This window comes from Prenolepis imparis, unplaced genomic scaffold (genome assembly GCF_030444845.1).
Source record: "Prenolepis imparis isolate NDT839.2.m4 unplaced genomic scaffold, iyPreImpa1.0 SCAF_1, whole genome shotgun sequence".
Classification (NCBI taxonomy): Eukaryota; Metazoa; Arthropoda; class Insecta; order Hymenoptera; family Formicidae; genus Prenolepis; species Prenolepis imparis.
The window spans coordinates 7,821,159-7,837,098 of record NW_028141159.1 but is presented as its reverse complement, the minus strand read 5'-3'; the positions used below and the strand labels follow the sequence as shown (position 1 = coordinate 7,837,098).

General features: G+C 36.7%; 1 protein-coding gene across 5 annotated transcripts in view; it reads left to right on the top strand.

The window, feature by feature from the left end:
* Positions 1 to 14,591, top strand: part of Kn (EBF transcription factor knot) — an 80,193-nt gene extending 65,602 nt beyond the window's left edge. The window contains exons 7-14 of one of the 5 annotated variants that reach the window (XM_083052968.1): positions 3,578 to 3,659; positions 5,551 to 5,683; positions 9,891 to 10,045; positions 10,144 to 10,270; positions 10,384 to 10,686; positions 10,907 to 11,155; positions 11,631 to 11,862; positions 12,640 to 14,591. In XM_083052968.1, the coding sequence (XP_082909094.1) occupies positions 3,578 to 3,659; positions 5,551 to 5,683; positions 9,891 to 10,045; positions 10,144 to 10,270; positions 10,384 to 10,686; positions 10,907 to 11,155; positions 11,631 to 11,761 (1,180 nt within the window). In that variant the 3' untranslated portion in view covers positions 11,762 to 11,862; positions 12,640 to 14,591. Of the gene's footprint in view, positions 1 to 3,577; positions 3,660 to 5,550; positions 5,684 to 9,890; positions 10,046 to 10,143; positions 10,271 to 10,383; positions 10,687 to 10,892; positions 11,156 to 11,630; positions 11,863 to 12,625 lie in introns of those variants that run through there. The other 4 variants (XM_083052977.1, XM_083052985.1, XM_083052993.1 and 1 more) reach the window with 4 other exon arrangements.
* Positions 14,592 to 15,940: the final 1,349 nt, after the last annotated feature.

The window sequence follows — 15,940 nt, the reverse complement described above, 5'->3', positions numbered from 1 at the left end:
GAGAAAAATCGCTAATTGGTACACGGAAAATATAAACAAAACTGCCGTGCGAATACCGATGATTTACTGCAAGGTTTGATTGAATTCATTCGACTCTGTTTACCCGCTTGCTGCTCGTACAACTCTCTCGCCCTTCGCGAGCCTCCGATGTTTAGCCTTTTTTTTTCATTTATATCGTTGATTTTTTTTCCTCACTCACTCGTTCATCCGACGTTGCAAAGTTGTTCGTTGTAAAACTGGGAACATAGCGAACGATACGAACGTTTCCTGCTACAACTCGTCACCCTTCCCTGTCGTACCGTTGCAGCTCTCCCGGCCTTCACTTCACCGCCTACTGCTTCGTTTTATTCTATTTGATCCGAGGGAATGGAAAGAGGTATGCGAGCTCCGAAGGGTAGACTAGGTATGATTTTGCAATCGAATCGCCTCTGTATATTTTCCTCCGCGTCAATTCGTTAACGAACGCGAAAGACTTCAAATGTCTAGTGTAAAAAGACTTTAAATTGTAACGATTTGTTGACATATTAAAACAAATAAAAAGTATTTTTCTTTTATGCATAAATAACACATTTAAATTACTAATCATATATTTAATTAGACAAAATGTTTTTTTAATTACAGATGAGCGTGGGTGGAACATGATGTTATTGATAAAATTTATGGTAGCTGATATAAATAAAAAATTTAAATATCTTATTTTCTCATTTAATTGTTGCAATGTGATTAATAAGATAAATTGTTATATACATATATTTGTTTGTATGTATATTTGTGTGTATGTGTATAGATTATATAAAAGATTTATACGTGGCAAAAAAATATTTCACGGTTGAAATGTAAAAAGCATATAACTCGAAGTAAAATGTTTCAATGACGTAAAGTATATCCATCGGATCCTTTGAATGGCGATTTGGAATAAATTTTTCCGAGGAGGTTGACGCAAGCTCGCGAAGGCTGCCAACGGAAGAGAAAAATCTAATAGACTATCGAAATCGAATTTGATCCCCTGTAAGAAACTAGCCCTTCTTGCACGCGTTCGCGTTACAACACCATCGATACTGCCGCCCCATCGAACTCGGAATGAAATCCAGTTCGCATTTGAATCAGTCGATAACGCAATCCATTAGTCCCTAACAGCCAATACTTCGGAGGACGCGCGGAAGGAAACGACCTCGTGTAAGGGAAAAAGAAAGAGGAATAAAGTGGTACGGCAAAGACGCGACGGGAGTGTCGTAAATGATTAGTGTTGCCGATGAACGAATCCCATAAAAAAAAGGCGAAGATGTATAGCCCACCTATCTTTCCATTGCCGATCCTGGCAAGCGCGCGCTCTTCCTCTCTCTTCATAGAACCTCCCTGCGTAAGTAGAGTCATTTTGTTAGCGTCAAATTCTAAAAGCGGATCGTCCGATTTCTTTACTGGAAGCGCCGAGCGCGGAATACTAGTCGGAATATTTCAATTACCTGGAATTTTTTCCTCTCCCTTTTCAACCAGATATTAATTATAATCTCTTTTTATCGCTAAATTATTTTTAAAGTATATTCTTTCTTCTCTCTTGTTTGTTTATTTTCATTTCTCCGTGTTTGATTAACAGTTATGTAGAAATTGAACAAAGTATAATTTTTTTCCTTCCTATTCTTAAACAGTTCGAATACATATATAATAGTTTACATGGAATGATACCGAAATAAACACAACGTATATAAATATCCCGCCGCTGGGAGAGCGTTTTCTTTTTTATTAAATAACGTTGATACACGATTTCAATATAGATACAAAGTGAAACGTTCTCGATTCGAAGACGGTTACCGACTCGTTTCTGTTGTCGTCGACGTCGTTAAAGGGGCGGCTTCTCGCGCCGTTCTCGCAATAGCGTAGATGCAAGTACGGTCGATGGTATTCCTATCTGGAAACGACTAGAGGCAGCGTCGTCGGGCAACGCCTCAGGCACGATGAAGATATCGTGTTTAGAGCAAGATCCACGGCCGCGATAAGCCAAGCTACAATGCTTTGAATACCCATCCAGCATCCGCGATAACATCTTAACGTTCTCTAAGAGTAAACGAAATTAAATTCGCTCGACGCTGCGCGAAACGCGCGCGTGACATTAGCCCGAAACTCTCGCGCAGAGAGATATACTTGAAGTCCACGAGGCTGGATGCGAAAACGCGTGTAACGCGCGAGATCGATACATTTCTTTCCCTTTCTCTTTCCATATCAACGAATTCACATTCCCTACGTGCCGTCTCGCCTCTCATCCTTCGCTTCACTCTAGTCGGCATTTCCCTCTCGCGCAGCGGATGCATTTCGTTTTTACCTTTCGCTTTTCAGTTTTATGGATTTCCCGACAAACGAATTAGAGACTCTCGACGAAATCGCGGATACATAGCGCGAGAAATATTGTCTTGGTTCGAGTTTTCATTATCTGTATATGTGACGAAAGAAATTAATAATATAAGAATTAATTAAAAGTATTCACTCTCTCCATCAAGGAGTAACAATCATGATCCAACATTTTTGGCATACACGCGTGAGAGACAAAAGCAGAGGTGCAGATAAAAAAGGGATGCGTTACTTCAAAGTATGCGTTTGATTTTTCCAAGTTCCCGGTTCCCATGGACGCACTCTTCGGGGGAAATGACAATGGCGTCCCATGGGAGAAAAAGCCTACCAACCACGCAGAAAACTACCTCTCCTCCCTCCTACCAACATCGTCGTCGGCGTCGTCTCGCCCTCCTGATTGTTTCCTACGCGTTTCCTTCGCTTTCTCGATCCTTCTCGGTCTGACATTCAGCTACCTGATCTTCAAACACTCTCTTCGTCTCTCAGTCAACCCCTTCCATTCCTATAGGCGCAAACGGGAATACTCTGTGTCTCAAAAAATTTCCTGAAATTCAATATCCCCGACGTTTTACATAATTCATGAAAATTCAGCCAGCGGCTTTTTGGCAGAACCCCACGTACACATATCCTTGTGTCACAAAATTCTGTCTTACGTGATTTTTGCGCGTATAATAAAATATTCACTAATATCTAACATATTTCCCTTTTTAACATATTAATTAATTGTATTAAATTATTTTGCAAATAATTAATAATAAAAAATATATTATACATATAAATCAGTTTATTAATATCTTCTAATATAACATTGATATATTTTAATAGTATTTCTAACAAATAATTAATTTTTTTATAAAAAAAATAATTATAAAAAAAAATAAAAAAGATGTAAACTTACAATTATAGTGGCAAGTATACAGCGCATCATTCATTGTAAAAATATAATCAGGAAAATGTTTTTCGACATAGTGATGGAACAATAAAGTACAATAGCTGCGTATTTCGTGCAATATACAATGCCGCACGCAGGCCTAAAGGTCGAGAAGCACGTAGTCGGAGGTTTAATCTAGAGAAATGCTGAATAATAGAAAAGAGTGGAACGGGGCTCGCGATTGGCTTATACAATATTCAGCCTCGTTTTCCGTCCAAGTTCGCGTTCTAATTAAGTTCCCGGCGTTGAAGAGCGTTAAGCATCTTGTCAACCGTTTAACTCTGGTCCCCTCTGTGCTTGCAGATTCTTCCTCAAGTTCTTTCTCAAGTGTAACCAAAATTGCCTCAAGAACGCTGGCAATCCACGCGACATGAGACGCTTTCAGGTAAGAGAGTTATTTATCCTCGCTTTCAATTTACTTTAAATATGAACTTGCAATTTTTTTTATATGTTTAATAAAAATGGTTTTATTTCCATATGCATTCGAAATTTTCATGAAATTCTTACCTAAAAATCTTTATTTTTCAAAAGTAATAAAAATGAGCATACTTGAAAACTAATTTATTCGTTTGTTAAAACGGTAATGCGAAGAATCTTTCATAAAAAAGCAGAAAAATATACAATCTGAATATAAGTAAAATAATGTTTACAATGATTCACCGAACGTGATTTAAAGCTTTAATCGTTTCCGGCTTTCCACTCACTTGATTCAAAGACGTTCCAGATCGTACCGCGATACTGAAATGTACATTACGCGAGACACTTGCATCATTCAAGTCACGATCCGCGAAATTAGGGGCGGACAGACAGAGACGAGAATGCCGAAATTCCACCGCAACATCGCGTGACGTGTATCGTCGCAAAGAGGATTATTTTTTTACGCAATTTCTACAAGATATCACTATTATTATCTGATAGCTAATTAAATATGCGAATAAATCTGTTTAAATAAACAAATGAAGACGATGAATATTAATTAAACAATTTCTCATCAAGTCAGGAAAACTGACAAAGTTAAGATATTTATCAAATAAAGATAATTTCTACGCAGCATCTCCAATTCTCCCGCATTTTATTCGTCCTTTATAATACTTCCACTTTCAGCCATATTTTCTGCCTGCCCTCATTCTCACCAAAACAAAAGTCAAAATTAAAAAATAAATTGCCAAAAACCATGATTATCTCGACAGTCTCTTCTCTTCCCGTGACTCATTTCTATCTCTCTCTCTCTATTGTTCGACCCTTTTAGTTCTCTCTTTTCGTGCGTCGATGTGACGACGAACTGAAATTAGAATACTCATCGCACTTTCGGATTTGCTTCAGAATTGCTTATTGCCCAAAGTTGCGAATTAAAATTTTAGTGCAGCCCTTACGAAAATTTCTCCAACCGCGGGGGGCAGCAGAGTTATCGTCCCTTCATTCTAAGTTGGTGGCAGTGTTACTCGGCCGAGTAATATCATTAGCACTGCGAAAAAGTTGCGAAGTTGCGAAGGACAAAACTTTCGGCCGCGTTTTCCAGCCGCTCTCGCACGATTTTATAAATGTTCTTCCTGCTTCACCCCAAAAATCTTTTAACACCGCAAAGCATGCGAAGAACGGCATAAATGTTTAAGCGAATAATTTCCTTCGAGTTGTTAAAGATCTCGTAAATAAAACCTTACGTTGTCCTTTCTTATCAATTATATCTATATAAAGAAATAATTTTATATATACGTATATGTTTTTAATATACATATATGATTATATCCTATTATATCCTATATCCGCGCGATTATATCTGTGTCGTATGTCGTACGTGCAAGTCACGAATTGCATGCCGTGATACTCGGTGCGGCAAATCGAGTTGTCTATGCTCGTTCACAAGAGATATGATGAACTTGGCTGAGTATATGATGCGCATGAGAGAAATGCAATATGATTCACGGTAACGTCTATCGCTCAGCGTACCTTCCCTACGCTCTATTAAGTTGGACATAAACGATGCATTACACAAATTTTATGAGAGTACACAATATTTTAATTTACTAATCCCCTTTTTAAAATACCATAATTATATTTTTATAAAAAATGTTATATTATTCCTTAAGAAATGTTCTTAAGTATATAATCTCTGGATCTCGCGTTCAATTAATCTTCATAAAGATATTTATAAATATATACAATCTTTAACTTTTATTGTATTTAAATAGAATAATTTTATTAATATATTCTATTTCTTCGTATATATTTTTATATTAATCTTATTTATATCAGAAAATTTCTATTTCGTCTAACAGGTGGTCATTTCTACACAAGTGGGAGTAGAGGGACCATTACTAGCGGTCTCGGACAACATGTTCGTTCACAACAACAGCAAGCACGGGCGCAGGGCGAAACGTTTGGATCCCAGTGATCCCGGCGAATATAATGGTAAGTATGATCGATAAATACTATTAATTAATTAATGTCGTTAAAGAGATAATATATGCGGAACAGGGCATCAATATCGCCTGCATACTTAATCGCGTAACGTGCACGAACGTTTACATGATAATTCGATTTGCCCGTAAACACAATTTGGCCCACACCACGACGTGCAGTTTTTCGTTATTTAATTTTGCAGTTAGCTGCTGCATTCCCCGGCAATAAATGCAACATTCCCGGCTTTTCGCCGGGGCTAACAAAGCACTCGCAAAAAGTAAAATAATAATTAATTAACTGGCGATAATTAAAAAGCCCCGATGTGCACATTAAACGGCCTCATTTATTCAACGCATCGATTTTTCACGGCTAATACGATTCACGCGAGCTTTCAGCCGTTTTACCAATCAAAATCGACTTCCCAAGCGATTCCCGTTCGAGGCAGATCGCAATTCGAATGCTCGCGGCGTGTTGTTTCCCTCGTGCAAGCGCGCCTTCCGGCGAAGATGGGGTGGGGTCAGTTTTCTTCGAGATCGGTATAACGACTCCGGGAGCTGCGGCGGAACGGAATCGTAAGAGGGTGCAAGGAAGGCGCGCCGCGCCGGTAGAATGGGATATATGGAGTCATAGGGCAATTCAGCAAAGTTTGGCGTCGGCCGCGCATACAAACGGCTGATATCGCGCGGCCACCCTCCCTCGTCCGCTCGCTCCTCTCGCACAGCCTTTCTTCCTCGTCTTTTCTTCCTATTCCAAGACAAGATGTAAATCAATGGGATGCGAGAAAACGAAGGATCCTCGCTCCGTTCCTCGGCTCTATTTTCCCTTCCATTCTACTCGCTCGAATTTCGCCCGAGTGCCTCTCCTGTTTCTCCCCCGTCTTCTCTCGCCGCGGATTCCAAGGTTTCTCTAGTAGTTAGATGTTGCATATACGTTTGAACTCGTGTTTTTTAGACCCGCATTTTTAAATAAAATATTTTTAAAAATGTCCAAAAAAATATAAAATAAAGCTACTCATCACAAAGTGTCTTTTATAAGAAATGCACACTTGAAGGAAAGACAACGTTCGCCATTCTTTGGAATGTGTAATTAGAAATCATATTATAGTGCATATTACATATTATTACAATTACAAGCAAGGCACACAATATCCATAAGATATTTTTTATAAATTTTAATGTTTATTTATCAACTAAATTATAACATCCATTTTATTAATCCATTGATTTATGACAGCAGTCAATGCATATATAAATAAAAGAAAATAAAACGTCTTTAAAAATTTTATAATGTCCCCTACATAATTACACTAGCTCCCAAATATATTTTATCATCATATAGAGAATACTTTTTTCTTTGTTTTAATGATGAATAGCTGCAATCTTTTTAATGTATAATATATTGGTTCTGTGACTATTTTTAATAGTGTTAATGTACATACATCTGTTTAATAAATAAGTATGTTCTATGTGTTACATAGAATTGCTTTAAATATATTTAAAGAAGACTTTTCGAATGACGGTTCCTGTTTTATTCACTTGTATCTCGACATTTTTTAACATATTCACGTTGCTCTTTTTGAAACAACACAATGCAATTATTAATATCTCTATTGCGTTATTATCAAAGACAACTTTTATAAAAAGAGCTTTATCTATTATACAATATCATCTTTTTGTATTATCACACTAAAATCGAATGTAGACGGATTGAAGTGTGATTTAGGTAGTTCTTATAAACATACATCTAAAAAATGAATTTTTTATAGAGATTCGATAGTTTTTGATGGTTAACTATATTTTGTATTTTTAAACATTTTCAAGGATATTGAAAAATGTGGGTCTAAAAAATGTAAGTTCAAACGTATGCAACATCTAACTACTTCCTTTTCTCTATCCACCACCGCGCTGGTTTCTTCTTTTTGCCTGGTTGGCTGCCGCGGAACGCAAAGACATGAGAAAAGAAAGAGAGCGGAATTGGACCGCTTCTCTCATCTCGGTGTCTCTCCATCTCTCTCGTATAGTTTCCTCCTTCTCGTGCTCTTCTTCTCGCCGCGGTTGCCGCGGCGCGTTGGTTTGTGAATGCTAAGTTTAAGCTATCTCATGCCATCCACCCTGCGACGCCAATGAAGGTACCAACACATCCACTCTTTCCAAATCCTCCCATCCCCCCTCGCCTCTCTTCCGCGAGATGTCCCTCCCCAAACGCCGAAACGAGCATACCAATGAAGCAGCAGACGCAAGAGAAAGGGGAAGAATACGCCGGTATCTCGTGGATTTTGCTGTCACTGTGAACGAATTCTCCCGGTTGTTGTACAAATCAAATCTTGATTGTCCATGAAATCTGAAACGCTTGTTTACGACCTATTTTCTTCGATGTGCCGTTTTATAACACGTTTTTTATTTGACAAAGTACTGTTGCAACTTCTTACTTTATGCTTCGGAATTTCTCTCTTTTTTTCAGATTTGATTTACGGCGCATGAGAAGATTATAAAGATAAACTTTAAATTTGCTTCGTGAAACAGAGAGAATATTTAATATCCTTATCTATAATACATTGAAATAGAATAAGTCAAAAGATTAGACTTTAAAAAATTTTCAACTTTGCTGAAATTTCATGAAACGATATAGAAAAGTGTAGCTGTTCTAATCTAATAATAAGAAATATCATTGCGTGAACATCGTTGTAATAACGCTTGCTTGCGTCGGGATAAAATCCGGTTTTTGTGGTAAATTTTTCGAGTCTTTACCACAGAGAACGAAGTTATCGTGCGATCTCGCAGTGATCAAAGAGAATCGGGCCGAACGTGTTCGAGTACAACGGCTCTTCGACTTCCGACGATAGTTCGGTGGTAAAAGAGGGGCCTGGGAGGGTTGGGAGTAACACCCCTTACCATTCAATGGCACGGGGGATTTTATTTATTCCGGGTTGGTACGCTTGTTCCTTGGTCTCCTCTACTGAATCCCTCTTTTCAACCCTCCGCCTCTTCTTTCCCTTTCCACCATCGCGGCGACCCATGCCACACCGACAATTCTCTACCAGGATGGTTGCCAACACGGCCGACTCTCTTTAACGACTTTCTCGTACATTGAACGCAATAAATACCAATGTCCCATTGAGGAAAATTCCCATTTGCATAGAGACCACACTCTCGCAACTCTTTCGCGCTTCCGCTGTGTGATCGTCACTTGTTGATTTGATTTTTTCCAAAGAAAAAAAGTTGTACATAGAATGATTTCTTCTGATGGACAAAAAATATAAGTATCACACATAGGATACTATTTTATTATAGATTATTTATCTTTTACAGAACTGGTATTTAGAGTATTATCAATTTCGCATATTATTAACAAGATAATTATTTTATCATTTGCTTGAATAAATACAGTTAGAATAATTGTTAGTCGCGTTAATTTTGAAGAAATATTATTTGATGCCGACAATATCTATATTCTTTAAACACATCCGGCTACAAGACAACGTCGGAATCTTTTAAGCCGCCGAGATTTATCGGCATGACGGCACATAAGCACTCGAAGTGGAAAGTGTTTGAGCATCACTGGGAGCAATATACCATGATGTCAGCCACTCTGCCGTGGCTCCGCTTCGCCCAGGGTTGGTGCCGGGGGTGGCTTGGCTTCGCCGGGGTACAAAATGATATCATTGGGTTATAAATTCCAAGCAGAGACACCGGCGGCCCGATCGCTCCCTCCCCTTCCTTCTTGTTACAACCCTTCTCCGAATACTCCAACCCTCAGTCTCTTCCTCGTACTCTCTCTCTTTCTCTCACCGTCTCATCCTCTTTCTACCGCTTTCCTTCATAGTTTCTCTTTCATTTTCCGCCTCTTTCTCACCTTCACAAGCTCCACGACCTCGAAAACTTCCCTGCCACGCTGGAAAATATATCTGCCACTCGACCTCAACCGAATAAACAGAATATTCAGATAATTTTCCATATCCTCTCGTCAGTCGCAAACTATTTTCAAGAGAAAACCCATGATACTTCACTTTTTATCTAATTTTATCAAATTCTTAGTTTATAGTTGTGTTTTTATTGTTTTTATTTCTATCGTCGTAGAAAACTGATGCTTTAGAATTCTTTATCTTTTATGCCGACAGTAAATTTCAACACGCCATGCATTTAATGCAAATATTTAATGCAAATATAAATATAATTCTACGCTAAGAGCCAATATTATTTTTGTGTTATAAAATTAGGTTTATATCCGCCGATACCTCTTCAAACGCCGTGCATAAAAGCGATATCGCCTAATGAAGGTTGGACGTCGGGTGGATCTACCGTCATAATCATCGGTGAAAACTTCTTCGATGGATTGCAAGTAGTTTTCGGATCGATGCTAGTTTGGAGCGAGGTCAGTGTAATTTGCAGCATTCTTAGAAATTTCTTATTCGGAGTCAATTAATTTCGCGAGAGCAGATATAAAAATATTCGTGTTTTTTTTTTCTACAGTTTATCACTGCACATGCAATTAAGGTGCAGGCACCGGCACGGCAGATACCCGGCGTTGTTGACGTCACGTTACATTACAAAAGCAAGCAATTTTGTAAAGGAGCGCCCGGTAGATTCGTTTATGTTTGTAAGTATGAAGAGCGTCCGACACACCTCGTAAAAATATCTACATATATGCGAATAATTATTATCGCGAAAAAAATAAGCGACTGCAACGCATTTTTGCTGATTTTTTTCCAGCTGTAAACGAACCCACGATCGACTACGGCTTCCAAAGGTTACAGAAACTCGTTCCGCGGCATCCGGGTGACCCCGAGAAGCTTCCCAAGGAAATAGTACTGAAACGGGCAGCGGATCTAGCAGAAGCCATTTATAGTATGCCGAAGGGCGGAAATATGGGGATCACGGGGGCACCCAGAAGTCCCGGTTCGGTACATGCTCCCGCGCCTCCTACATCTAGTTCGGCAGCGGTCTTTAATTCGTATACAGGGCAACTCGCGGTGACGGTGCAGGAAAACGGTAGCGCGGCGAAATGGACAGACGGTATGTATATCTTTCCTTCGAAATATTCTTCACAAACGCTCGTACCACCCCCTTGCACATATAGACACTTTATAATATTTTAATGATACTTTTTGGAATCTTTTCGATAAAGACTTGTACATCAATCAAGACGAGGCAATTAAATTTGCTAGGCAACCAATCACGACCTGAGTGATCAAATACTGACGAGTTCGTCTGACGGGCAGGTTTCTATTTCTAGACGGTAGTTCCGTGACGACAGGAGCTGCCGATGGAGGAGGTGGTGGCGGCGGCGGCGGCAGCGGTAGCAGCGTCGGAGCCAATGTCGGAAGCACCGATGCCTACAGACAGAGCAGCAGTGCCAGTCCACGTGGCGTCGTAACCGGCGGTTATTGCGGTAGTTCGGCCAGCACACCACACAGTCACAGTACCAATGGAAGTTACTCTGTCGCTAATCCGTACACTGGCAGCCCGACTCTCTACACCTCGCGTAAGTCCTTTACTCTCTCTCTTTTCATGCAGACAATCCTCTCTTTATACAGAATTGTTACGATCATATATATATCTACAAAATCCGAGTTGTGCCGGGATGAAGTCTCGGTTTTACAATGTCACTTTTCTACTTAAAATGCAATTCATGTATCATAAGATCGATTATGACGATTAATGATAATATAATTCAGATATTTGCCAAAGTTCAACATTCATTTTAATTAACAATTTTTTTCAAGTCCACAATTATTTCCAATCTCTTACATTTTTTTATGGACACATAGTAACCATGTTTATTATCAGGCAATATAATTAAAAAATAATGTCTAAACAGATTAAACAAAAAAACCTCTTAGCATCAATATCGTCGGCACCACGTCCACGTACCCAGCATGCACGCTCTTCTTCTATTTTAGCGTTACTTTTCAATGCATGCATTTATGATTTTCCCTTATGTGGAATTTTCGTTTTAGCGCACGAACAATACGGCATATTCTATACGTCCGGGGACGGGAGTGCGTTCGCCCCCGTAGTACGACCACCGACCACCTCAGTCCCACCGCACTGGTCCACACAGCACCACCTCGCCACAGCCGCCCAGTAACCGCTAACCGTCCACCATCACCACCAACACCACCATCATTACAACCATCACCTTATGCACTGCGATTAAAGAATTATGAGAGACAACATTTGAGAATATATGTAAGCTCATTTACGACGCGATAATGTTATATTGATTTAGTTGCAGGAAATATGGACTATTATTTATTTAGAATTAAGTGTCAGCTTTCTTTCATATTGCCTTTTCACGCTATTGTACTATAAAGCTTTTTCATAATTAATGTAATACATTTTTTTTGCAAAAATATTAAATTAACAAATACGTTTCATAACAAAAAAAATTAATTTTGTTGGAATAAAATTGTAATGATACATATACATATATACAAAGTCACATATCTACAAAACTATAATCATTACTATAATTATTACGATTTTTATTTCTCCTAATTTATATCTGCAAAAAATGTCTTATATTTTTGATATGCTGTATCTATTATCCGATCGTATTTATCCACATATCGGAAACTCGACCAATTTTCGCTGTCGTTCGTAAAATACACTTTTAGTTTAAGAATAAAAAGCTTCGAGTAAAAATAAAAAATATAAAATAAAAGAATACGTGCAATTCCGAAAAAATAAAAGAATGAGCGCACAAACTTTCTGATTATCTCCAAATTCTTTGTAGAATAAACAATTATTTCTCGCATGAATACTTATCGAAATTCATGGACATTCTCTTTACGATTTTATTCAAACAATTTTATTTTAAATATTTTTTTATTCAAACAACTTCATTCTAAACATAAAATTATTACGTGCTTTTCACTGCTTATTTTTTAGCTATTGGTTGTGCCGTAGCATTTAAGATGCAATAATGCACAACTAATCGTATAATCGACAGTGGGAATGTTGCAGGACTAGGAGAAATGGTTGGATCACCTTTCAACATGAACCCGTTTATGTTGCCCACATGCAACCAGGGATATTCAGCCGCTGCCAGTCCGCTGCTTTCATCAAACGGCAAATAGTGTTACGAGATGTAAACTTCAACGAAAATGTTATGAACGATGGCAATCTTCGCGGAGACATTGTACGCGAGCTAATGAATTAATACGTGCGATCGCGTCTAAATAAATTACCTACGTAAATTTTTGCATCGACGCTCGTAAATTGTCTTCGCGAATTCGAATTATACACTTGTGTGCGATTTTTATTCTCCTTTTTACTTCTTTTGTGATAAAAAGAGAAAAAAATCGCATACGCGTTTCCATCATCATTTTCGTTGGAGTTGAAGTCAACAGAAGAAATCGTGTGCAAATCAGTGCAAAAATCTATCTAAACAACAATCTTGCATCGATCACGAATGATCGCACTAATTAAGAAACAATACATATCGAACAACGAGAAGGTGTCTTTTTATAAACGTAATAGCTCGGTCATAGAATGGCTCGAATAATCATTCTTCAAAAAAATTCTTTTTTTTCATAATAATATTCTAGCAATTTATAATTAATGTTATTAGAAAATATACTTATAATGCAATTTACGCTTCTGTTTTCCCTTTATCTTATATACAATTATTTGATTCTATTATTATTGCAACGATTCATTAATTATGATCAATCAATGTAAAAATAGCTTCGAAGATGTTAATAATGAAATATATTTTCCATCGAATATATCATTATCATTACTATATAATAATAATATATAATCTGCTATATTTAATATTGTTGACAAAGAATATCTTTGATAATTGTCTCTATATTATAAAATATTTTATCTGTATTTTAAGCAAAATAGATTAATTATAAACTTGAGAGCCATTCGCATGAATCGAGTGAAACACATCTGAGATGGTATCAAATGTTTTATATCATTTGAATTGCGAATTCTAATGTGAAGATTGAAAGAAACTGGCACCGCTCGACGGACATATCGCTTATCAATGAATAACAGATACCATAGTTTTAGAGAGCATTTTCGACTTCAAAATTTTAACTTCCTACCCCTACGATTAATTATTAATCAATATCGCGTAGTTAACGTAACGTGTAACTTATAATTTGTAAAATATCTGTAAATATTGTTGCAACGTGTACAAAAAGAAAACTATTTCCAGGAATTCAACGAAATGACATTAACGTCATTCTCTAGAGTGAAAATTATTATACATAGATGTAAATAAGCGTAGAGAGCGTACGTAGCGCATCTATATTATCGTATCAGCGCCATCCAATTTTTTAACGTAACTCCGATCGCACGAGTTTATATGTCTTCGTATTCTATTTCGCAGACGAACAAACTGAATTAAACTTATTGTAATCCGTTCCATTCCTCGCTTTAAAGCAAAAGCTAGATAAATAACCAGTATCTATTTAGGAACGAAATCAGGCTGACGAAAACGTTAAAAAGTTGGATCGAACGCGACCTGTATAAAACGTATATAGTTGATTTCGATCGTTTGATAAGAGCCGGTCCGAAACGAAAAAAATCTCATACAACTCACGAAAGTATACGAAGTATATACCAGATTGAATCTCCCCAATTAGTCCCCCCCAAAAGTTTTACAGCAGTTTACGAGCGTAGTTCATATCTCGTTTGCGAAAATGTTAAAAATTATTATTGTGAAAAGTTCCTTTTTGCATATCGACTTGGTGTGTACTTTTCTTCTTCAAGAAAAGTGCATTCTTCGTCCCGGAGCCCAAACGCTCTGTGATCTTGTGATGTTGATTATATACATGTATATTGATTGTATAACTAGTTCAATCGTCACACGTCACGTCATCTTTTACGAGACGCGTTGTTCTTGTACGCACGCAAAAAATAACACGACACGCACACTTTGCGCGTATGGAGACACTCGTCGGTGTATATTGAAATAAATTAAACTTACTTTTTGAGAATTAAAGATCTTGATGATAGATTTTCTATTCTATATACATACCATCCTTTGCTCACATTATCCTTGACTTTATAATAATTATAATGTAGCAAATATTAAATTGTAGTTGCTTTCAAACTAGTAAAATTGTATAATTAATTGTATAATTAGTTTCTATTATGAAAAGATTATGATACTATAATATTTACACTGATAGAATTTTCTTTTAGAATTTACTCTCTGACTTGACATACGTCGACAAATTTTTATGTTCCGGTAAATAAAAATTTTTTAAAAGTTCTGATATCGGGACAAAACCAATAAAATGACAAACAGAAAATTATTATATTAAGTTCCAACAGTTTAATTTTAATTTTATTTCTATGGCAATATCCAACACCGTAACATATTTTATATCATGGACAAAAACAAACCTAAGAAGATTGATTTCAAAAACTAAACAGTTGTAAAGCGGCTGAAGAGACACAAGTCAGTGTCGAAATGTCCCGACATTCGTTATTATAAATTCCGTCACCCTCATCATTGTAATTATAATGCTTAATAAATACACTTATTATTGAGATTTTTTCATTTGCTCGTTAAAGGCCTTTATTCATGTATGAATTTATTATTTATAACACGAGCTTTCCAAAAAAAGGATTATTGTTAGTTATGTATATATAATTATAGTTCTTCTTTAGAAAAAGAAGAATCTCTGATCTGCGAATGATAGATATATCAAAAATTTACGATCACGGATTTATTTCTTAGAAAAATTATCGCAAATGTTCCAACTTATCACGAATTAAAACATTTGACGATTTCATCTTTTTCGGTAGATAAAATGTGGATCTTTCGATAACTAACTATATAAGATTAATATTTTCTAGATGGCTAATAAATTCTAAAATTATATTAATAACTTCATCTGCAAATTATTAATATACTAATATGTGTATATATAATTATAGTTCTTCATTAGAAAGAGAAGATCTCTGATCTACGAATGATAGATATATCAAAAAATCACGATCACGGATTTATTTTTTAGAAAAATTATCGCAAATGTTCCAAATTATTACGAACTAGAATAGAACATTTGACGATTTCATCTTTTTCGGTAGATAGTATATGTGGATCTTTCGATAACTAACTATAAGATCAATATTTTCTAGGTGGCTAATCAATTCTAAGATTATACAAAAACTTCATATTTAGTTCAAGCAGATTTCAATAAATTATGTTATAAAAATATCGAAGGAATTACGCACTTTTGAGCGGAAAAAAATAGAAATCAAATTTGACTGTAAAATGCTTCAAAACATTTAAAAA